The following is a 20296-nucleotide window of genomic DNA, read 5'->3' as shown; positions in this document are numbered from 1 at the left end:
AGGTCTACCATCACACTACCGACAGACAATGTAGTCCCCGGGAATCTAGACATAAACATAAGTCCTGTTAACACCTGACAACGTGGCTAGTGTGATCAGATCTCAGTACGCATTGAGGATGCATTTGGGTGACCAGGCTGATCCGATCACAAGTGGACAGCGTTACTGATCTGAAAATGATCACATGAGTTATTTGTGTTTGTGAAGATCAAACTATTTTGTTTTCACCCAGTCTGAGTTTATAGATGTGCCTGATGTCACTGTGCTTGTGTTTGTTTCAAGGTGTGTGTGTGTGTGTGTGTGTGTGTGTGTGTGTGTTTCTGTGAGGCAGAGAGCGCAGTAGAGGTAGAGCGCATTTTCAGGAGGAGCTTGATTAAACAATACTGGCTGTGGAACGTGATTGTAATATTGACGAAACATTTGACCTGTTTGAAACAAATAGAAACCATTATGTGTTGATATTGTGGCAGTGAAGAGTAAAAAAAGCTTTGAGTCATTGTGAGGCTGTAGCTGGTCAGAGGACGTCAGAGGACGTCAGCTGAGCAGGACGTCATATGAATGAATTTAAAGTTCATTCATATAGGTGGCAGGATTCACAGTTAAAAGAATCCTGCCACCTCCAGATGTGGTTTGAGTTACTGGCTCTCAAGAGACATTCAGGCCACATTTATATGCCTTCAGACCTGAACTTAGCACTGACCACTTGCAATCGGATCACACAGGACGGATGTTGACGATGTCACCGATACCTGATCCAGCCTTTTGAGTCTACTCTACTCTTTACCAAACTTCTGTCCTCTGCCTCCCGATCTCCGTCCTTTCTTTAAAAAACATAATTTTCACATGTTCAACAGTATATTTGGTTGGTCTTTGTTTGAACTCGCACACTGGCCTTTTGCCTTCTTTGTATGCCTGTCTCTGTTTTTTCCAAGTAAACCTGCTCATTTTGTGACATTTTGTTGCAAACGGTGTTTCAAACAACACTTGTTTTTAACACCCCTTATTTCTTTCCTTTCCCTTACAACTGGTTATTTTCATTTTCCACAGACAGCGCTCTTCATGAGATTACTTTCTTTTTTTACCTCAGCTTCTGTTTGTGCTGTCCTCCCCTTTTCTTTGTTTGTAACGTACTCTATCCTAACTGGGGATTTTGCATTGGCCCAGCTACTTGTCTTTTCTTCTTTCTTTTGGTTGCACTTCCATTCTCTGATTTTTCAAACCTCTCTTTCTCTCTCTCTCTCTCTCTTTCTGAGTCATCTTGTCAATCTTCCCATTCATCGCCTTGCTTCCTGCCGCTCTGTGACTGCTTCAGAACATTCACGCTTCCTCTGATGTGGCTCCTTTTAATCAAACCCCATTTTCCTCTATTAAATCGCTCTCCCAAGCATAAACACGGCCAGATGAAGGATGGGAGGAGGATGCAAACGAGGGAGAACAAATGAGATGAAAAAAGTAAAGAGGGTAGGAGGGGGGGGGGGGAGGGAGCTCAGAAAATGGAAACAGTGTTGTGCCGGTGTCTCTCTCTCTGTCGCGTCTCCGTGTGAGTTTGAAAGTGAGAAAAAGACGTGTGTGAAAGAGCAGGAGACATAAGCGATAGGGATGCTCCCATGAGGCTCCTGGAGTAACGCGTGAGAGAGCAAAAGCAGATGAGGGCTAATTAAAAGGGAACAAGAGAGAGAATGAAAGCGAGAGCCTGTGTGTTTCCTAGACATTAACAGAGACCTCCTTCTACACAAACACTCTGTCACTCACTGTCTCTCTCCTGCGAGGATGATGAAAGACTCTCCAGTCGTCTTGGAGATAGGGCAACACACAACCCCCCCCCCCCCCCCCAAATCGTCTTCCTTCATCCTCCTTACACCCAGTGAAGGGGATGAAATGGAGAGATGAAGGGGAAAGACATGACTGCACCCTAGTTAGTCCTTTCACAAAGACAAAAGAGAGCCCTGTGACAACCTTGATCCATCACTGTGAAGGAGGCAAAGAGGCGAGGGGGCCGCGGTGTGGATTGTGTGGGTGGAGAGAGTGGGCAGCTCCGGCAGTTACATCCCATTACTCCACTAAACAAGTCCTATCAAGTCCTATTTTTCAGTTACAGCAACAGAGCTGCACATGACAGAAGCTGTGGTTACTCTTCATTAGAAGCCCATATGGCAAATATGATAATGTCTGTCACAGATAGAATCAATGTGACCTTGACTGATGGAGGTTGGCACATCTCTTCCGCAGCCTGAATCCCTGTTCATCACATTTTTCTCCTCCAATGAAAGAAGAGAAAGGGAAGGTAAGCAATCTGTAACGGCACCAGTCCTCCCAGTTGCCAGATGCTTGATCAGGGTGCGAAAACAGGTTTTACCATCAAAAAGAGAAATTTCTACCAGTTGGATTTAGAGAAAAAAAAAATACTAATTCCAAGGGGAAAGTGGGGACAACAGAGTGTCCCCTGATTTTGTTCAAGTGGTAGCTGCTGAGAGGCAAAACGCTTGAGGAACACTTCCTTGCAGCCAGCTGCCTGAACAGACACTCACCCAGTATAAAGCCACGACTAAAAGATTAAAAGATAAAGACGGAGGTAAACTGATGATCTAATTCTTATGGTGTCAGTTCCAACCAAGGGGCCAGATGCATTAACCATATTAACACAGGGGGGTAACACCACACACATTCAGATAACATGTATAGTGTTGCACTCAATGGTTCACGGGAAAAGTGACAGAACTAGTTGTTGGAAAGACAAAGAGCTTGAATGCTTGGTTAGACGTTGGAGTGCACTGGTGTTCGCACCTGTTTGGAGCAGGAATCGATGTCCTGGGCTCTGCTCTGATACCAGTCGGTCAGCAGCTCGATGGGGGGTGAGGCTGTGCGGAACCTCAGCAGCTCTGGAATCTCCTCGTACAGGAAACTGTCGTCGTCGAACAAGTTCTGGTCCAGCACCGCTCTGAGGAGGACATGGGGAGAGAGAGTTTTATATGTGATTTGCTAAACATCTGTATATTAATGATTCACACACTTTGTTAGGGGAGCAATTGGTCGGGGGATATTCTCATTTATTATAATCAGCAAAACCAAAAAGACCAAAATCAACAATGAATCGTTTGTATATGTTTAAAGCCAGTGTAAGATATATCTAGAAACTCTATACCATAGGTTTATTAATATATTAATATTAATGAACTGCATGCCCAAGTCATACCAACTTCAAAACTGCACTTCCTCACTCCTAACAATACACATGCAAAATGTTAGCAGATCAAATTAAAGTTTTTTTATAATGTAAAATTCCATGGATGCATCAATTACCCAAAGCTTGTTAAAAACTATTTTGGGAATTGAGTCCACCCTGTTTAAATATTTTAATTTTAATGACACTCTTTCTGAGTAAGGATTAATGGGTTTAGGGCTGAAGGTCAGAAAGGGTCAGAGAGAATTAGGAGGCAGACTCTGTTGCTTTGGATCTTTTCATGGGTTTGTTGAGAATAATGAAAAAATTAAAATCACCAGCCTTGTAGAGCAGACAGGTTTGGATCCAAAAGGGGAGAGAAAACATGAAACAATACAAATATGGAGAATAAACCACAGAAGCAGAGGAAGAACAAAATAAAAAAAAGCTTGTGAGACAATACATGTCATAAACAAGGTCTTAAACATCGCTGGCATCACCGCAACTCCACACGGTATCACAATTTCACCCTGCAGTTCCTGGCCAAGGAGGCTGCAGCTGCCAGCTGATAATGTGACTCTGAACAAGACGGCAATAAAAAAAGAAAAAACTTGCGAAAATAAAATTGCAAATGAAGCTGGCCTCCATACATGAGCAGGCAAATCGCATAAATTGGCGGTGCAACGAGATCTGGTATTAGTTTGTTATGGTTCTGTTTGGAAAATAGGATTGTCATGTTTCGTTTTCACATAATGATGCCAACATAAGCATCTGTCCTTTACTGGTTCGAATCATGGGCAGGGTAAGAGTTTTTTATAAAATACAGTATCTTATTGTCCAAGCTTGGTTTGTTGTAATGCTTTCCCTGCAATGCCATGATGCTGCGTGTTTATATAGAGAGTGATGTCACGGTTTACCTGCACTCCTCTGTCTCGCACCAGTCCATCTCTCTGTGTCTCTGCTCATCCCATGGAATTAATACCAACTCCCCTCTGTCATCCAGACTGGGAAAGCAAAACAAAAAGGAGGCAGAATAAGACATGGGGCAGAAAGGAGGAGAAACATACACAATTTGAAGAAGGGTCAGTTTTAGGGAAAATCACAAGTGTAAATTTGACCCAAGCCCCAACAGACCCTTTAAATTCAACTAAAGCTGCACCAAATTTCACACACTCATAGGTGGGAAACTGGTGAAAATTTCAAAAGGCGAAACCTAATTAAGGGAAAAGAAATTCCTGGATCGGCTCCCTGATCTGGATCCACACCCAAATGTAATGGTTTCTTTCTGCTATGAGGTTGTAGTCCTCCGCCAACCAATGCATCGTCCAAATCTAAAATGTGACTCGAAGTGAACATTTGTGCCAAATTTGAAGGATTTTCTCAAGGCGTTCTTAAGATTATGCATTCACAAGGTAAAAAAGGGTTTTGTAAGGTAACAGGGGCCTTGAACTTTGACCACCTAAATTGTATCAGTTCATCCTATAGTAAAACTGGACATTTGTGCCAAATTTGAAGAAATTCCTTCTTGGGCTTCACAAGAATGGTACACCTACGACCACTGGCTTTTGCTGTCGTGGGGTCATAAAAACATATCAGGGCAAAAACCAATGAGCAGGGGTCCAAAAATAAACCACTCCTACCCACCCACCTATAATCGCACCTGATAATTCATCACAGAAATTTCAGGGCTCATACTAAACATGGTCATGAACTATAGCAAAACCCAGCTGAGCGGCAGCAACACATGGGGAATGGAAAAAGCACAGAACAATAAGAGTAGAAACATGAAACAGAGGAGAAAAAAAACTAAAGCTCATTAATAAACAAGTCAAAGAACTTTTCGAAAAAGAGCCTGAGTCGTGCCTCGGCTGTAAAAAGCAAGGGCTTTTATTTTCTGAATTCCATGTTGGTGCTATGCCTTCCTTCTTCCTGGTCTCCTTGAGTGTGACAGGTGTGAGGAAGACAAATAGGTAAGGCTGAATAGGGAAGTGAAGAATGACTCTGTAACCTTGCGTGTTACTGGTGACATGACTCAGACAGACGAACACGCAGAAATATACAAATGCACCAACACACACCGAGACACTGGGGTGAACAGAAGCCGTTTCCCCCCCTCACCTGCGATTAAAGCTTTTCATCATGTTCTCTATTTGTCTGTAGAGAGAAAAATAAGTACTGTTGTTGTTAAACTCGAGGAGATAGTGCAGGCTACAAATCATCTACAAGTTACAAGCGCAGAGCGCACACTCTCACACTCACGCTGCTGCAGCTTTTTTTAAAACACACCCATAAATTCTATGCAATCACGAAATGTCCAAGAAGCTGATTTGATTTATGTCAGGATGCAAAAGTAGAGGGAATTATTTTTAACCAACACTTCAACACCAGTTCCTCCTTTTAAAAGATGACAAATATCGAGAAATCTCACTGCTTATCCCTTCAAAATCTCATTCTCTTTTCTCTTTTTTCTTCCCGTCGTTCACTGAAGCTCTTCTTTCTTCATTAAAGGCAGCCGGGTTAGAGGGTGGAGAGTAAATATTGGTGTGAGCGTTCGGATATCGATGTGAGGAATGAGTTATTCCACGTCCCCTCCCCTAATCTACTCTTCTTAAGCCTGAGTGAGAGACGAGGTGAAAGTGGGGCGGCAGGAATATGGAGATGGCATTTGAGTATATTATCATTTCCACTGGGCCAAACCCTTTCGAGCTGCAGGCAGAGTTCTCTCAAAAACACAAAAACACAAAACCTATTTTGCATTCTTCCACATGGACAGGGTTCCCTTATAGAGCCTGATCAATATTACAGGAGAAAGTTCCCCCCCTTCCAGTGAAGCAAGGCAAATAAATAGTGAGTGAGCTCCAAACAGATGGCTTGGGCCGGCTCCTTCTGCTGCAGTGTCGGAGCGAGTGCTGTTGAGGCAGCAGTTGGTGCTCACAGGCTGGGGAAAATAGGAAACTGCCCCACAGCGGCAGAGCCATGATGGATGCCCACTGCAGAGCCACAGCCGCCTGACCTCCATACAAACTCAGACATGGCTAACAAAAGGGTGCAGTATAGTGGAGTGTGTATGTGTGCGTGCCTGCGTGTGTAACTACTATATGAGCAGTTATATCTATAGGGTAAATGTTTTTTAGCTCAGGACTCCAGGGGACTCAAGCCTTGTACATGTGTTTCTTCTAGAAATGTAGTTGTGGTATTTACATGTATTAAATACTCACAGAGAGAACATAGGAATTGTGAAGTAATTGGATGAAGGTTAGGAGAAAACCAGAGTCTGTCACCTCTGATACAGGGTGTGAGGAATGATTTCTTTCCCTCTGACACACTCCTCCATCATCTCCTTCTCACATCCTCTCTCCCAAAGTTCCCCCCTTCAGTGCATTTTCTTTCTCACAGCTGAAATGTATTGTCAGGCGAGAAAGTAGAACAAGAACTACTGTTGCAATTATTGCAGCCAGTATTGTATCATTTTAAGGTGTTCATATTTTATATGTACATTTTTAAAAAGTGGCCATTGAGTCTCTTTCCTATTATTTTCTTTCCTGTGTGACAGAGTCAGCCCTGAAGCTGTAGCTCATACTAGTGTATTGGAAGAACATGTGTGTGTGGGTGTGTGTTCCTCAAGGACTCAAGAAGACTCCCGCTGTGTAAAGGTAAGAACAAAGGAGCCAACGTGTGAAAAGGTCTTTAAGCATGTGCTCCATAAGGGATGTGATTCTCATGTTGAATGGTTTCAATTCGGGATATAGTGAAAAGGGAGCCTTGTACATTCCAGAGAGGTGTGAATATAAATTTCCTGATCTAAGGAAGGGTTTGTGACCCAGAAGTTTCTATGTGTCATAATGGCAATTGTTGTAGAGGAGAATCAAAAAACATCTATATGGGAGTATAAAATTACAGGCTACTAGTTTTTCAGTTTGGGTAAATGTGTAACTTTTTACTTTTAGACCTCCTAACGACTGTATACCTCCACCAATCACCCTAACCCTGAGTGCAAGTGAATGTTTGTCCCAAATTTTAGGAAATTCCCTGATGGTGTTTTCATGTTCACCACAAGGGGATAGACGGATGGAGGGAGAGACACCATGATGGGGTTCTCACCTGGCCTCAGGCAGCAGAATGGTGTACTCGTGTGGAGAGGTGGTTTCTGGGAAATTGTTAAGGATGGCTAGTCGGTGCTGGAGGAGATCTGCTCCATGGTACGTGAAGAGGATGTCCAGAGCCTGCACGTTACTCTCCTGTAGACAAAAAATATGTACGATCCAACATATTTATAAATAAAATGATTTTAAATCATACAAACCCCCCAAAAATTATAAGATTACAGTACTCAAAGAAACGAAAGGTAAACATATGTAAACACATGAAACTATTTAACACAAAGCAGGAAGGTTTGATGAAAAAGCATGGAAACGAAATAGGCTCAAAACTCCTATAAAGGCTGTATACACACTCAGTTGTCAGTTTTGCATTATTCTTTCAAGCAGATTTACGTCAATGAGAGGCTAGATATAAGTAGCACCCTGCTGTATAACACAACTAATCAAAATAGAGCCAAACCGAATTGCAGACAGCTATAGATCAAATGAGACAATTAGGTAGGGAGTGTGCAGGAATCTGATGTTACCCTGGCATAGTTCCTCGCGGACAAAACTATATTTTGACTGCGGAACTTCTTGAAGAACTCTGCGTCGTATTTCTGCTCTGCTGCGTGAGGGCCACCGAGTATTTCCTGCGGAGTGTCAGAGAGAGAGAGAGAGGGGGGTAAAAGTGGTTCATAAAAATGCATTTTCAAAGCAGATGTTTATCTTTCCGGAGAGGATGGAGTGAGTGAACGGAGAGAAAGTAAAACTAAAGATGAGAGGTGAGGAGCCAGGAGATGATCTGACTGCAAATGAGTCCAATAAGGCAAAGTCAACAGAGATGCTCTTTAAACATTCAAGCGTACAGCTGTCTGAACCATCTGAGGAAGGTGTGTGCGTGTGCATGTGTGTGTGTGTCTGTGTGTGTCTGTGTGTGCATACGCATATGTCAGGAGGGAACATTTGTTGTCATGGCCTTTGGCTTGAAAGGATTTATGTGGGTCCGTGTGTATACAATTTCTGTAGCCTTCTGTAAGACAGACTGTGTGTGTATGTCTGTGTGTGTTTGGGGCCGTTTGTGTGTGTGTGTGTGTGTGCGTGTGTGCGTGTGTGTCTTGATGGATAGCCTTTGAATGGGTCGTATGCAGACACAGTCGGCCGAAGTCGGGATGATAAAAACCCTAATATCATATTCATAGACAGCCAGAGCAAATGGATTGGGGCAAGAGGAAATTGCTGCAGTTACCATGACAATGTCCGAAATAAAGAGAGAGACGTCATTATGTCGGTGTTGAATATGTAGCAGAGTAAAATCTGATCTCTCCTCTCCAGAGAAGGAGAACGGAGAAAGTGTCGTCCTGTTCATCTGTGATTTATTGTGGATGAGAAGTGTGTGCATGATAATGCTACTCGTAAATCTAAAATCCAGAGTGTTTCCGAAGTTGCCTGTGTCAAAGTTTGAATCGAAGCTTCCATCCATCCATCTCTCCTGCACTAACACTCATACACTGGATGTCTATTGGTTTAGTAAAACCATATGTTCTATGTGTCAAACCGAGATTTGTCTCTCAGGCAGCAGATTACCAGACTAGTGTGTGATCTCCGGCTGACTGGACAGGAAACGAGAAAGCATTAAGTTGCCAACGGGTAAAAAAATTTAAAACATGAGCTCATTTAAACATGCGAACAGGTAATATGGTCCTTTAGTGACCTCCAAACTTCAGACGTCACCTTCAAAGTACGATAATTGTAGTTAATAGTACATGAAACGCAACCTGCTTCCTGTGAGGTCTCAGTGAAGCAAGCTGCAATCCCGTGAGCAACGCTTTTCATAATGAGTCATTAGCTTGGAAAACATCCTCACAAACCCCCACAAACCCCCACATCTCAACATTATCTTTTTATTTATACTAACACAGGCACACATACATTAGGAGGAAGCCTTGTGTCTGAATTTTGCAAATGAGCAGCCCTGACTAATGAGTGGCTGATCCAGTCAATTACTGTTTCTCTACAACCACTGACCCCTGCCAGGCCATTATAAGTAAATAGGTATATTTTACGTAAATATCTATCTGTGTGTTTTAGTCATTATCCAAGTATTTCTTCCTTGTTAAATTGTAGTTCTGGCTCGAGGGTTCAAGGGTAGACACTGATGGAGGACTAGCTGCACTGAATAGGTTGCTAGACATTTCTGAAAATGTAGTGACATTTGCTTATCTGTTAGTTATTACATCTAGATCGGAAATAATAAATCCAATAATCTATTTGCCAATGGACAGAAAACTAGAACAAGGGTCTGACCATCTTGGTTGGCATTAGCTTAGCATTTTGTCTAGTGTTTGCCAACATAATGCCACTGTGGGAGTAAGTGATATGTTTTATTATGTCTGACACCTTAGTATGAAACCAATAGTAAATTAAATGTCTGTTGTTTGGGAGGATATATTAAACGGCAACATTACAGTTGTGACAACTTAAAGAACAACGTAGAAAATGGGAAATAAAGTACTGACAAAAGGTACAGCTAGGTTCTGATACCAAATTACTGGAACTGAATTGCTTCACATGTGAATAGTACCCAACTCTTATGTTGAGCTATTGTTACTTAACTATTGGAAAAAAATAAAATTGTAATTTCTAGAAACATGTAAATCAAATGATTAAGATCTAATTTGTTTTCAACACAAACACATGTATAACATCATTAATTTTGGTAATTCCTTAACTGAGTGTGTCTGTTAAGATAGACTAGTTCAGGACTGCAGGCCCACGAGAAGCATTCAATGGAGATTTGTGGGAGCATGATTCCACTCTTTATAATCTATTTGATACAGTAGATAATATGATAGAATAACGCCCTAATTAAATATATTTAACCGTTACAAATTTGCATTGATCAGTTTGGCTTCAGGTTGTGTTTCAATGTTGATTTGTGAGAATCTATTTTTACCTCATATGTGGCCAGTCGGTCCAGGTAGGAGAGAAGTTTCAATCGGCTCCGACAGAGCTCCTTCTGCTCCAGAGTTAGCCTTCAGAAACACACACACACACACACACACAAATCATACAACACAAGCTTTCCAACACAATACAACATTTAACACAAAACAAGAGCTCTTCTCAAATTACAAGATCTGAATAGACTTTTATTCTTTTCAAAAAAGCCAAATCGAACTTCAGGATTAGTCTGTTCACAGGACTAACACACATGGCTTTAAATTTACTGCAGGTTGACCCTATACAGTACACCCACAGGGGCCTACCGTATATAACAATGCTTGGGACCGGGGACTACAGTACCACATAGTGCCCTCCAGATCTAATCATTTTCTAAGCGCAACAAATCAAGTTCTTATAACCATAAGAACCCTTCAGTGTTATGTATGGGATGCCTGATGTCAATGAGGTGAGTGATCGCCTCCATGTGAATCAAATCCATTTTCAATGTCATTTAATCACGACCATAAATAAATTGGATGACCACGAACACCAAGGCACTGGGCTATACGGGGATCTACCTGCAATTCAATCACTCAAGCTGTTCCCAAGGAAAAGGAGCCACAAGGCTTCGTTGTATGGTCAGGTGCGCCCAAATCACTTCACTCACACCCTCCGAGTTCACACCGTAAGTATATAACCTGAGCAGGTCGAAGTGGTGGCCAGAGCGCTCTGAAAAGGGCCTGGATCAAGCGCAGTGTGAACACAGGGGAGCTGACCCCTCCACCGCCATCTTAATCCTTAATCCCTCATTACAGAGTGCGCTATCAGGCCGTATCAGGGTTCCTCCACATTGGGCTAACAGAGATTAACAGTGTCTGAACACACTCTCTGGCACATCAAAGAGTCGCGGCTTAGCACTCACGCTGGTGGTAATTATTACTTTGCACTGCCTCTTCACCGCAAAGTAAGAAAAGTGGAGGTGGAGGGAGGAGAGCGGCGGCGGGATAGAGATGGAGCGGAGATGGTACGAGATGTTGGAAAACTATTAGGTGTATGTGTGCGTGACTGCGTGTTTGTGTGCATCTTGCATTTCAAAGCAATTCGAGCGGCAGGTTATTACAAGCAGATGGCATCACTCCTCTATCTCTGCACACAACCCAAATATGACTGTACTGGCCAGATATTGAAATGCATAAACAGGCCAACACACTCGTATGCAGGCACGGAAACACACGCGCGGGAAATGTGGTCCGAGATAAAAGCGATTATCAGAGAGTGCGAGGGACAAAATTGGACTGCATAAACAGACAGAAATACTTTGCATGCACGTGGATGGGACACTTAAAGCACACACACAAACACACACACACACACACACACGATTAAAATGGAAAAATGAGAAATCTGACTGAGGTCGGATTCTGATCAGATGAACACAAAGGCATTGTAGCACACTGCATGCTTTCATCCTCACGCTCTACACCCCATCCTGCTCACCCTCTCTCTCTCTCTCTTTCTCTCTCTCTCTCACACACACACACACACACACACACACACACACACACACACACACATACACATACATACACACAACAGCTGCAGTATTGTCCATCTTGTTGTTGCATGCAGAGAGCCAGAGCAGCAGTTATAATGGTCCTTGGTTGGTTCTGAGTCACTTTGTTATGCAGACTGATGAGAAAGAGGCCAAAATGTGAAAGCACCTGCATGCAGTCGAAACGACAGGTTTTAAAACATGCAAAACAAACAACACTGAACTGGTGCATGACCGTAAAGAATACAAAACAAATATAGACAGCGATAACCAAGTGCTGACTAAGTCTACATTTTATGTGACATTACATTTCAGGATAATTGCAACTGCAACACATTGATTAGGGCTGGAGGACTATACCTTGCAGTAACAAGACAGGATTGGAGAAGTACATTAACATCCATCATTTTATTGGGTACTTTAAACTAAGAGGGAAATTAAGATCTTTTAGTATCTTTTATAGGACAGCAAAAGTCGATTGAGTCGATTTGACTCCAGTTACTGAAAATGTGATTCTCCCCTGGACCTTTAACTGTGACCTTTAAAAGTGACTTCAAGAAGAATTCTTTACTCTTGTTTAACCTATGGGATAAGAACTGCTTTATTACACTCTTCTGGCTGGTGATAGAAAATGGGCCTGATTGATCATATCGTTCAAGCATACAGACACACACAGAGTCAACCTTCCAACATGTAGCAGGACACGAGATGCACTGTGTGACAGTCGATATTTAAATACAGTCCTCATCTGCACACAAGAGCAACACACAAACACAAAGAGCACACACACAGACATGGTCGGAGCCACTGTGATCGATACCGAGCCATTTCTGTAATGGTGGTGTAGTTAAAAAGAAATTAAGAGAATTATTATCTGTCTCTGGCCTCAGCCACGGGGCTCAAGGCAACATGGTTGGATCCATTAGTGAGGGGCACCCAACTCTCTCACACACACACTCACACACTCACACACTCTCTCACACACACACACACACACACACACACACACACACGCGCACGCACGCACGCACGCACGCACGCACGCACGCACGCACGCACGCACGTACGTACGTATTGGGGATATGTGTGAGCACGCTGACACTCTGACTCAGATGTAGGGGAAGGAGAAAAATAGGCATATTTAAAGGAGGTAATTCACTGTGGATTTAATGTAATGGTTTCTTTAATGTTGTAAATTATCGATTGTTTTTACTCCCCCTTATATCTCTCTCTTATCCTCCATCTTTTCTTTATCTACCACAGACTACAGGCCTGAAATAAAGATTAGCAGTTTTATTACACAATGAGCTAAACAGAAAGAAAATCAAACGGGCAAAAGGACGAGGAAAATAAAAAGGGAACCGAGGGATTTATGTTCCACTGTTTCTGCTCCTTCTCATTTGAATGCAGACTGGAGACTCACTGGCTCATCTGTTGAACAATAGAGACCAACTACAAAGCTTTAAATACCTGTAACTACAGTAATTACTTACACATGGCTATGCATCTTAAATCATTCGTTTCAGAGTATGCATATTTTCCTTTTGCTTGTATTCGGATATTTTAATACACACGTGTAAATATGTGTGTGAATTTAGGCTGAGGAGTGTTTCATTATGCAGGTGTGTGAGCATGTGTATGTGTGTGCGTGTGTGTTTGTGCATGAGAGGTGATTAGTGATCACTAAAGGGTTTTTCATTAGTCTTTCCCTGGGCACTCGACAACAAAGGCATAAATTACCTCCAGCAGATTACCCACTAATCTCCACCAACGCTTTTTTTCCCTCTCTCGCTCCCTCATCCTCATTAATGTCATTGCCTTTATGATCCCCACTCCGGCGTGCGACCTAATCAAACAATCACGGTTCAGATGTGGCAGCATTCGCTCCCATTTCCTCCTGGTTTTGTTAAATGCCTTCACCTCCATTTCTCCTTTTCTTTATTTTGAATAGTGTAATCACTCTTCCCTGTTGATACTCGGAGTAATCATGACTTTAATTTAATCTTTCCGAACAGCAGGTAACAACCTGCCAACAAGGCAGTGACATGGGTCAGTGTCTGCTTTTTTCTCTGTGGGATTTTACCACCCACCTAACAACTGCTGCTGACACTTAGAAGCTGGTGTTTGTGCATCGTTTTTATTCATTTGTCATAAAAGCAAAGTGAGGAAATAGGAGTATTATCCTGCAAAAGGATTATATTTAAAATACGGGATTTGGTAACTTGCACCAGACAGGCAGATGCTTGGTAAGAGAGTGCAGCTGAAGGATGGTGTGTGTAACTACTAGTCCCGGGGATTTAGTTCAAATAAATCCTCTCATCTTCATGCATTTAGAATATTGGCAGGATTTCTGCCCGGCTGCGACTTCTTCCTGTCTTCATATGTTTCCTTACTTACTTACTGCCTTACTTACTGAACTACAAAGCTGACTAACAAACTGTTCAGCTGGCTTCATACCTGCTAAAGTCCACCTTGGCCAGCAGTTCTTGTCTCTTCGTGTTCTCCTTCTCCTTCTTCTTCTCCTCCAGCTCCTCGTCATCCGACTGGATGTCTTCGTAAGGGAGGTCATCGAGGTCAACATCTCCTGGCATGATAAACCTAGGAAAACACAGTGAAATCACAAAGAGGTGCAAAGTAAATATGAAGTTAAAGGGCACTCAGAGAGTGCATATACCTCCACAAAGGCCAAACAGTCTACTTATGAGCTCACATTAAAGTTCACTAGATTTGGATTTGGATCAAATTTCAAATATTCCTAGTTATCAATCCCCTAAACAAGCCTGCTCTTTTGATGACGATCCATGAATTTCTCTGTGAAAACACAGAAAATGTTGGAAACACTTCTCGCATTTTTTGGGGAAATCTTCTGATCAAGATCCACAACAGATTTGTTATGGATTGTTTCCTTTTGCATTTTATTTCCCAAAGTTTAGTTCTAACCCGTCCTGCAGTTATTGCGTAATCTTGCTTTCTGATGAACAGAAAAAGAAAAACAATTCCCTCTTTGGTGGAGGTAATAAACAAAAGGAGGCAGACAGAATGAGATTCAGGAGGAAGCTATTAAATGTTGATATTGTTTTAGCTGATTATGTTTGTGGAAGGATTGCGTTGGCGTGTGTGCATGTGTCCGTGTGTGCCCTACCTGCCCCCATCCTCTTTGTTCCCTATGGCTATGAGGGCCTCAAGGTCAGTTCCCTTCAGGCCATACTGCAGCAGCTCCTTGGCAGCATCAACATTCTCCGGGACGCGTTCCGCACACTCATGCAGCACCCACGAGCGCTTGCGGATCTTGCTCTGGGTTAAAGAATGAAGGGGGCGGGGAGGGAGCAGGGATGAGTTCAGAAGAAATGGTGAACTAAAATGAGGTACAGTATGGGGGGGGTGAAAATTTGCCACAAATTGGTAAAAATGATGCGTGAAATAGAGTAACGGGGTCGTGCTGCACTTCAGTGTCTGCGTCTCCATCTAACCCAAACACATTTACTGTATATTTATAACCAGTCATCTAATAGACTATAAACCCCTGATGCTCTGCCAAAACTCTTTTTTCTCTCTTCTAAATCACCCATGATCCTCATTTGCTCACATCTGTCTTTCTTATTTCTTTCATTTCTTACCAGATAATCCTGGATAGAGGCGATGCTGACCGTACTTTTCCTCCACTGTCTCTGGTAGACCAGATCGGAATCCAGACTATACGCGTGGGCAAGAGAGAGCGCCTCACCATATTCCTCATTGTCAATCTGTGAGAGAAATGCACATAAAACGCATTACGAGGACATAAACCAATATGTATGCATATTTTGAACAGACAGCGAAGAAGCAAATGTATATAATCAGAGAAGACAAGAACATGAATATTCATTTGAAGGTGAAGTAGATAAGTGTCGGAACGGAGCAGACAGCAGCTCTAATTAAGTAGCAAATTAAGTTTTCTGATGTTTTATTTAAAGTTGGGAGCAAAACAACATGACAGCAAAACAATAAATCCATTGTCTTTTCTGTGATATACTTTTAATGTTTTATTTAAACCTAATTATCATCCAAGGGCTATTTACCTATTTAATCGAGAGAATTAATTGAACAAAATACATTAAATGAATTCAAACCACGTGATATTTACAGCAAATCCCCAAGTAAAAGGAGACAGAAAAGTTAATGGCCCACTTTTTTCATGCCTGTGAAGGACAAAGAAGGTTTTAAATAAGCCTCTGCAATAGCTATGTCACTTCTGAAATCCTTGAGTACGCACAATGAATACTTAAAGACTGAACGGGAACAACTCAAACATGCAGATTTCAATCTGTGTAGCAATGTGACACAGACTGAATTGGATCTGCTGCAGAGGGATAAGGAGAGAGACTAAAGAGGAATCTAATATTTGGGGGATATTTGAAGAAAGAAAATCTGCATGGGCAAAGGAGATTCGTCAGTCTACGCCTGAGGAGCTGGTCTTATAGGATGGAGACAGGCGGCCTGAACTTTTCAGAACTTATTTGGGATCAACACCGCAGAGAACAGACTTACTAACTCAAAAAGTCCTTGAAAACTACAAACTATGGAAGTGAGATTCAAAGAAAACCAAAAGCTCCTACATCTCCCCATTACTATGAATGAGTCGAGAATATAACGTTAGGTTCAAAAGAAAAAAAGTTAAAACATGTTGGTCAAATGCAGGAATACAGCACAAAGTGAGTGTTGGAGAATTACACGTGAGCAATGTATTGATATTAATTACACCTATATTCCATAGTGGCAACAAATTTAACTCCTAACATGCGTCACCAGCTGTATGGACAAGGACAACATCACCTCCTGTGTAGGTAAATCCCTCAATGACATCAACGTCCTGCATGAAGGTCATGGATTCATGCTTTACCATCGCACATGGTAAGGACATATTTATCCTCACCAGTCTCATTAGCACACATTATCTATACCACTCATCCTCATTAAATGTCACGGGGGAGCTGGAGCCAATCCCAGCTGACATTGGTCGAAGAGGCGGCGTACACCCTGGTGTCGCCCGCAAAACGCATCCACACCTACTGTCAGTTTAGAGTCTCCAATTAACCTAACCCCAATTTGCATGCCTTTGGAACTCCCGCTCGGAGAAAACCCACGCATGCACAGGAATTTGAACTGGGATACGAACCAAGAAGCTTACTCTTGCCACAAGTGCAGCTAAATGAAAACAATTGTGGTTTTGGAGATTTTCAAAACAGGCTTTTTACTGTATTTGGCGTGAGGGTCCCTTTAATTACTAGCGGCATGGGGTTTAAAATCTATTAGGTATCATTAACAGATGTGCAATGGAAACAAAAGAACCAATTACTTCAAGCAGCATTTCAACATCAATACATCAATGAGAATCTACAGCCTGTGGTATAACAGCAGGAAACAGAGGTCCAATGTGTGATGTTTTCTGATGACCAGGCTCTACTGTGTACTATAGAGCCTGGACATTCTCCACAAGTTCAGACTAGCATGGCCACCGACTGTAAATATGGGAAATCATAATACATATTTAGGCTGTGAGTATCAATTCCACTGGACATTTTCGCATGGCAGTGAATGTGCTGGATGAAAAGGCAAAGTGGACTTTAACGCCACAAAAAGAAAAAGAAAATCTGGTTAAAATTCATGTTTAGAACTGGCGCAGTGGCGCTAGAATCTAAAAATCAGTGACGAGTCCAATTACTTTTTACAGTGGTGAAGCGTGGGATCCATTAACCAGCCAAGACTTCCCCAAAATGGGAAAAACATCCACTGGAAGCCCTGCAAGCAGAAATGTGATAAAATATACTTCCGAGTTTTCAGACACGTGGCCAATAACACATGCAGAGCAGAACTTGGCCACTAACCCCAATGTAATTCAAATTAAAAAGAGAGCCATCAAATTTTATAAACACCTCCAATCTAGCGACCCAGAATCCTATCAGTGCAAGGCCCTTCAGCGCTGAGAGGTGAACATAGATAAGAGTCCCGTCTGCCAGCTAATCAAAAAGCTCTCAGCCCACACACACACACTCACGCACACACAGACAGACACACACACACACACACAAGATCTCAGACAAAACAATGTGACCCAAGGCAACCTAATTATATTGGAACGAAACCAGCAAATCACAAACTAAATTATTCTGCTCAACCCTAAACAAAGAGTACATGGTGGCGGAGTACCTGACCACCATGACTGATAGAAAACTAAAGAAATGTTGACGATGTTCAGACGAGGTGGCCACAGGCCAGGCCCTGGAAAGAAAAGCCAAAGTATGAATCAGGGGACGGAAAGTGATCAGTCTCCATCTCTGGCCGAGGTCTTTCTGTGTTTGGAGACCCTGTGTCTGCGTGGGACTCCAATTGGAGACTGTAACTTGACCATAGGTGAATATGGGTGTGATGGTTGTTTGTCTTTGTATGTTGACCCTGTGATACCCTAACACTCTCCCAATGTCAGCCGGGGAATTTCAAAATAATAAGCTGTATAGATAAATTGTGTATGTAACCTACCACACTAAATTAATAACAAGACCAAATATCGACAGCCACACGATCAGCTGTTCTCACCATATATCAGCTCTTTAAATCAGCCTGTGATCACGCTCACAAAGACAAAGATAGTGAACGTCTAGCATGATAAGAAATTAATTAACTTTACACATATTTGGTCATAAATCAAAGATGTAGACAATGTACGAATTTTTACCTGACAGACAATAAGTCAGAGAATCACTGTAGTGATGTGCATACAAAGCAGCGTTAATCAGGAAAACAAGATGGTGATAAACATAACACCTGAGTCACATATGGATGTGTGAAGGAAAACATAGCTTGACATCATGTTTACGTTTATCTTTAATTACCGCAGTACCAGTTTCAGTTACATAGCTAAAGGCTTTTTATAAAGATGGACTGACTGCTCACCACAAGTGAAGCTGAAGCATCTTGATCGCTTCTGGTTGGCTGGCTTCCAATCCCACCTCCTCCATGTTAGTGGATAGGACATGGAGGAGGGAGATTGACTAAACTGAGCTACAGAAAGATAACCACTTGTTTTAAGCAGCTCCTCCTGATGTACGTCAAAGCGTTCATATTTCTAATACATTTTTTTAAATGTCATTGTTGACAGCTGAGACTGACTTGCGATTGGTCAAGCACCTGTATCGGCAGGACCTTGATACTGCGGCTCCATCCACCAATCACTACTGCAAAGACTGTGTTTCCAAATGAAGTCTTCAGTCTACAGCATGTCGTCTTATTACTATGCCGTATATAGTTCTTAGGCAGTAGCAGTTGTTCTCGTTGTTGTTGTCCTCATAATTAATACAGAATTAGCCTGGCAACACATGTCAAGATATGATGATGCTTTAAAAGGATTTGTGTCGTATCAGTGTCTCACAAAATGATTTGATCCCACAACATCATGACACCTCAGTTTATTCAGGCCCACACAATGTGCATTAGAGTGCATGTGTGACTGACACACTGAGTATCCCTCTCTCTCTCTGTGTGTGTGTAGGAGTACAAAGCATCACATTAGCCAGACTGCGGTTCCTCGAGGGCACTAAGAAACCCACACAGTTAAACCTCTCGTAGGAGGACATCAAAACCTGCTTCCTTCTCTCTCTGGATTTAGCTAATAAAACTGTTAGCAGCCCTGCTAGTGTGCTACTGACATATAGGCAGGGTTACGCCATTGAATGCATCATCAAACTCCTAAAGACACGAGGAGGTCGACTTAAGGCAATCCCCCCGGACTCACTCGCTCTGGACTATTCACAGTCTATTGGACCACAACCTTGACAGAGGCGAGGCTTCGGAGAGAAGAGGTCATACGAGGAGAGATCGGGTCATTCTGGTTTGTGTGGATGAGTGTGGATGATGTGTGTACTGTTGTCAAACTGCACTGATCTAACACGAGTGCTGCATAGGCAGTGACAGGCACAATAAACAAAATATGCATGCATACACAGACGTACATACGCATGCAGACAATCCAGACGCCTCTCCCCCTCTTCACTCATACGCCTACATGTGTGGTGTATGTGTGCTGGACAAAAAAACAACAGGAGAGCGGCAGCAGCAGCTGGTGAAGTGCTGCGGCTACCAAGTGTTACAAAGAGATAATAATGATGTATTACTTTCTAACTCTCCACTGTTAGGATTGATGGTGATGACTAATGGCATCTAATGATGATGACAATGATGAAGAAGGCAGCAGATGATGGGTCATAAAAATGACTGATGAACCGTGCTCAAACTTGGGGCCGTCGAGAGCCGATACCACTCTCCCCGTGCTTTATGATCGAGCATGTTGTTGTCTTTGCTGCAATTTGTAGGGAGCAGCAACGACAGCCATATTTCTAATGCAGCAATTAGCATTTCAGAAGAACCCCTGGGACTGAGCAACAGCCTTAAAGCAGAGTGAACATCTTGCTTGGTTTTCATTTCTCCTCAACAGCGTGCTGGAGCTGATCCAACAAAACAATAGCACTTCACTGAGCTGGCACAGGATTTATTTAGTTGGAAACCAATTTTGCAGATCAGCCGGTT

General features: G+C 42.4%; 1 protein-coding gene across 1 annotated transcript in view; it reads right to left on the bottom strand.

The window, feature by feature from the left end:
* The window catches only part of nbas (NBAS subunit of NRZ tethering complex), a 145421-nt gene that overhangs the window by 104874 nt on the left and 20251 nt on the right, over positions 1-20296 (bottom strand). The window contains exons 16-23 of the mRNA XM_062411298.1: positions 15355-15480; positions 14880-15031; positions 14195-14335; positions 10196-10274; positions 7788-7892; positions 7262-7398; positions 4078-4164; positions 2785-2938 (exon numbers count right to left, since the gene is read on the bottom strand). Of these exons, the coding sequence (XP_062267282.1) occupies positions 2785-2938; positions 4078-4164; positions 7262-7398; positions 7788-7892; positions 10196-10274; positions 14195-14335; positions 14880-15031; positions 15355-15480 (981 nt within the window). The remainder of the gene's footprint in view (positions 1-2784; positions 2939-4077; positions 4165-7261; positions 7399-7787; positions 7893-10195; positions 10275-14194; positions 14336-14879; positions 15032-15354; positions 15481-20296) is intronic.

This window comes from Platichthys flesus, chromosome 18 (genome assembly GCF_949316205.1).
Source record: "Platichthys flesus chromosome 18, fPlaFle2.1, whole genome shotgun sequence".
Taxonomy (NCBI): Eukaryota; Metazoa; Chordata; class Actinopteri; order Pleuronectiformes; family Pleuronectidae; genus Platichthys; species Platichthys flesus.
The sequence above is the reverse complement of the archived record's forward strand: the minus strand, read 5'-3'. Positions and strand labels throughout refer to the sequence as shown.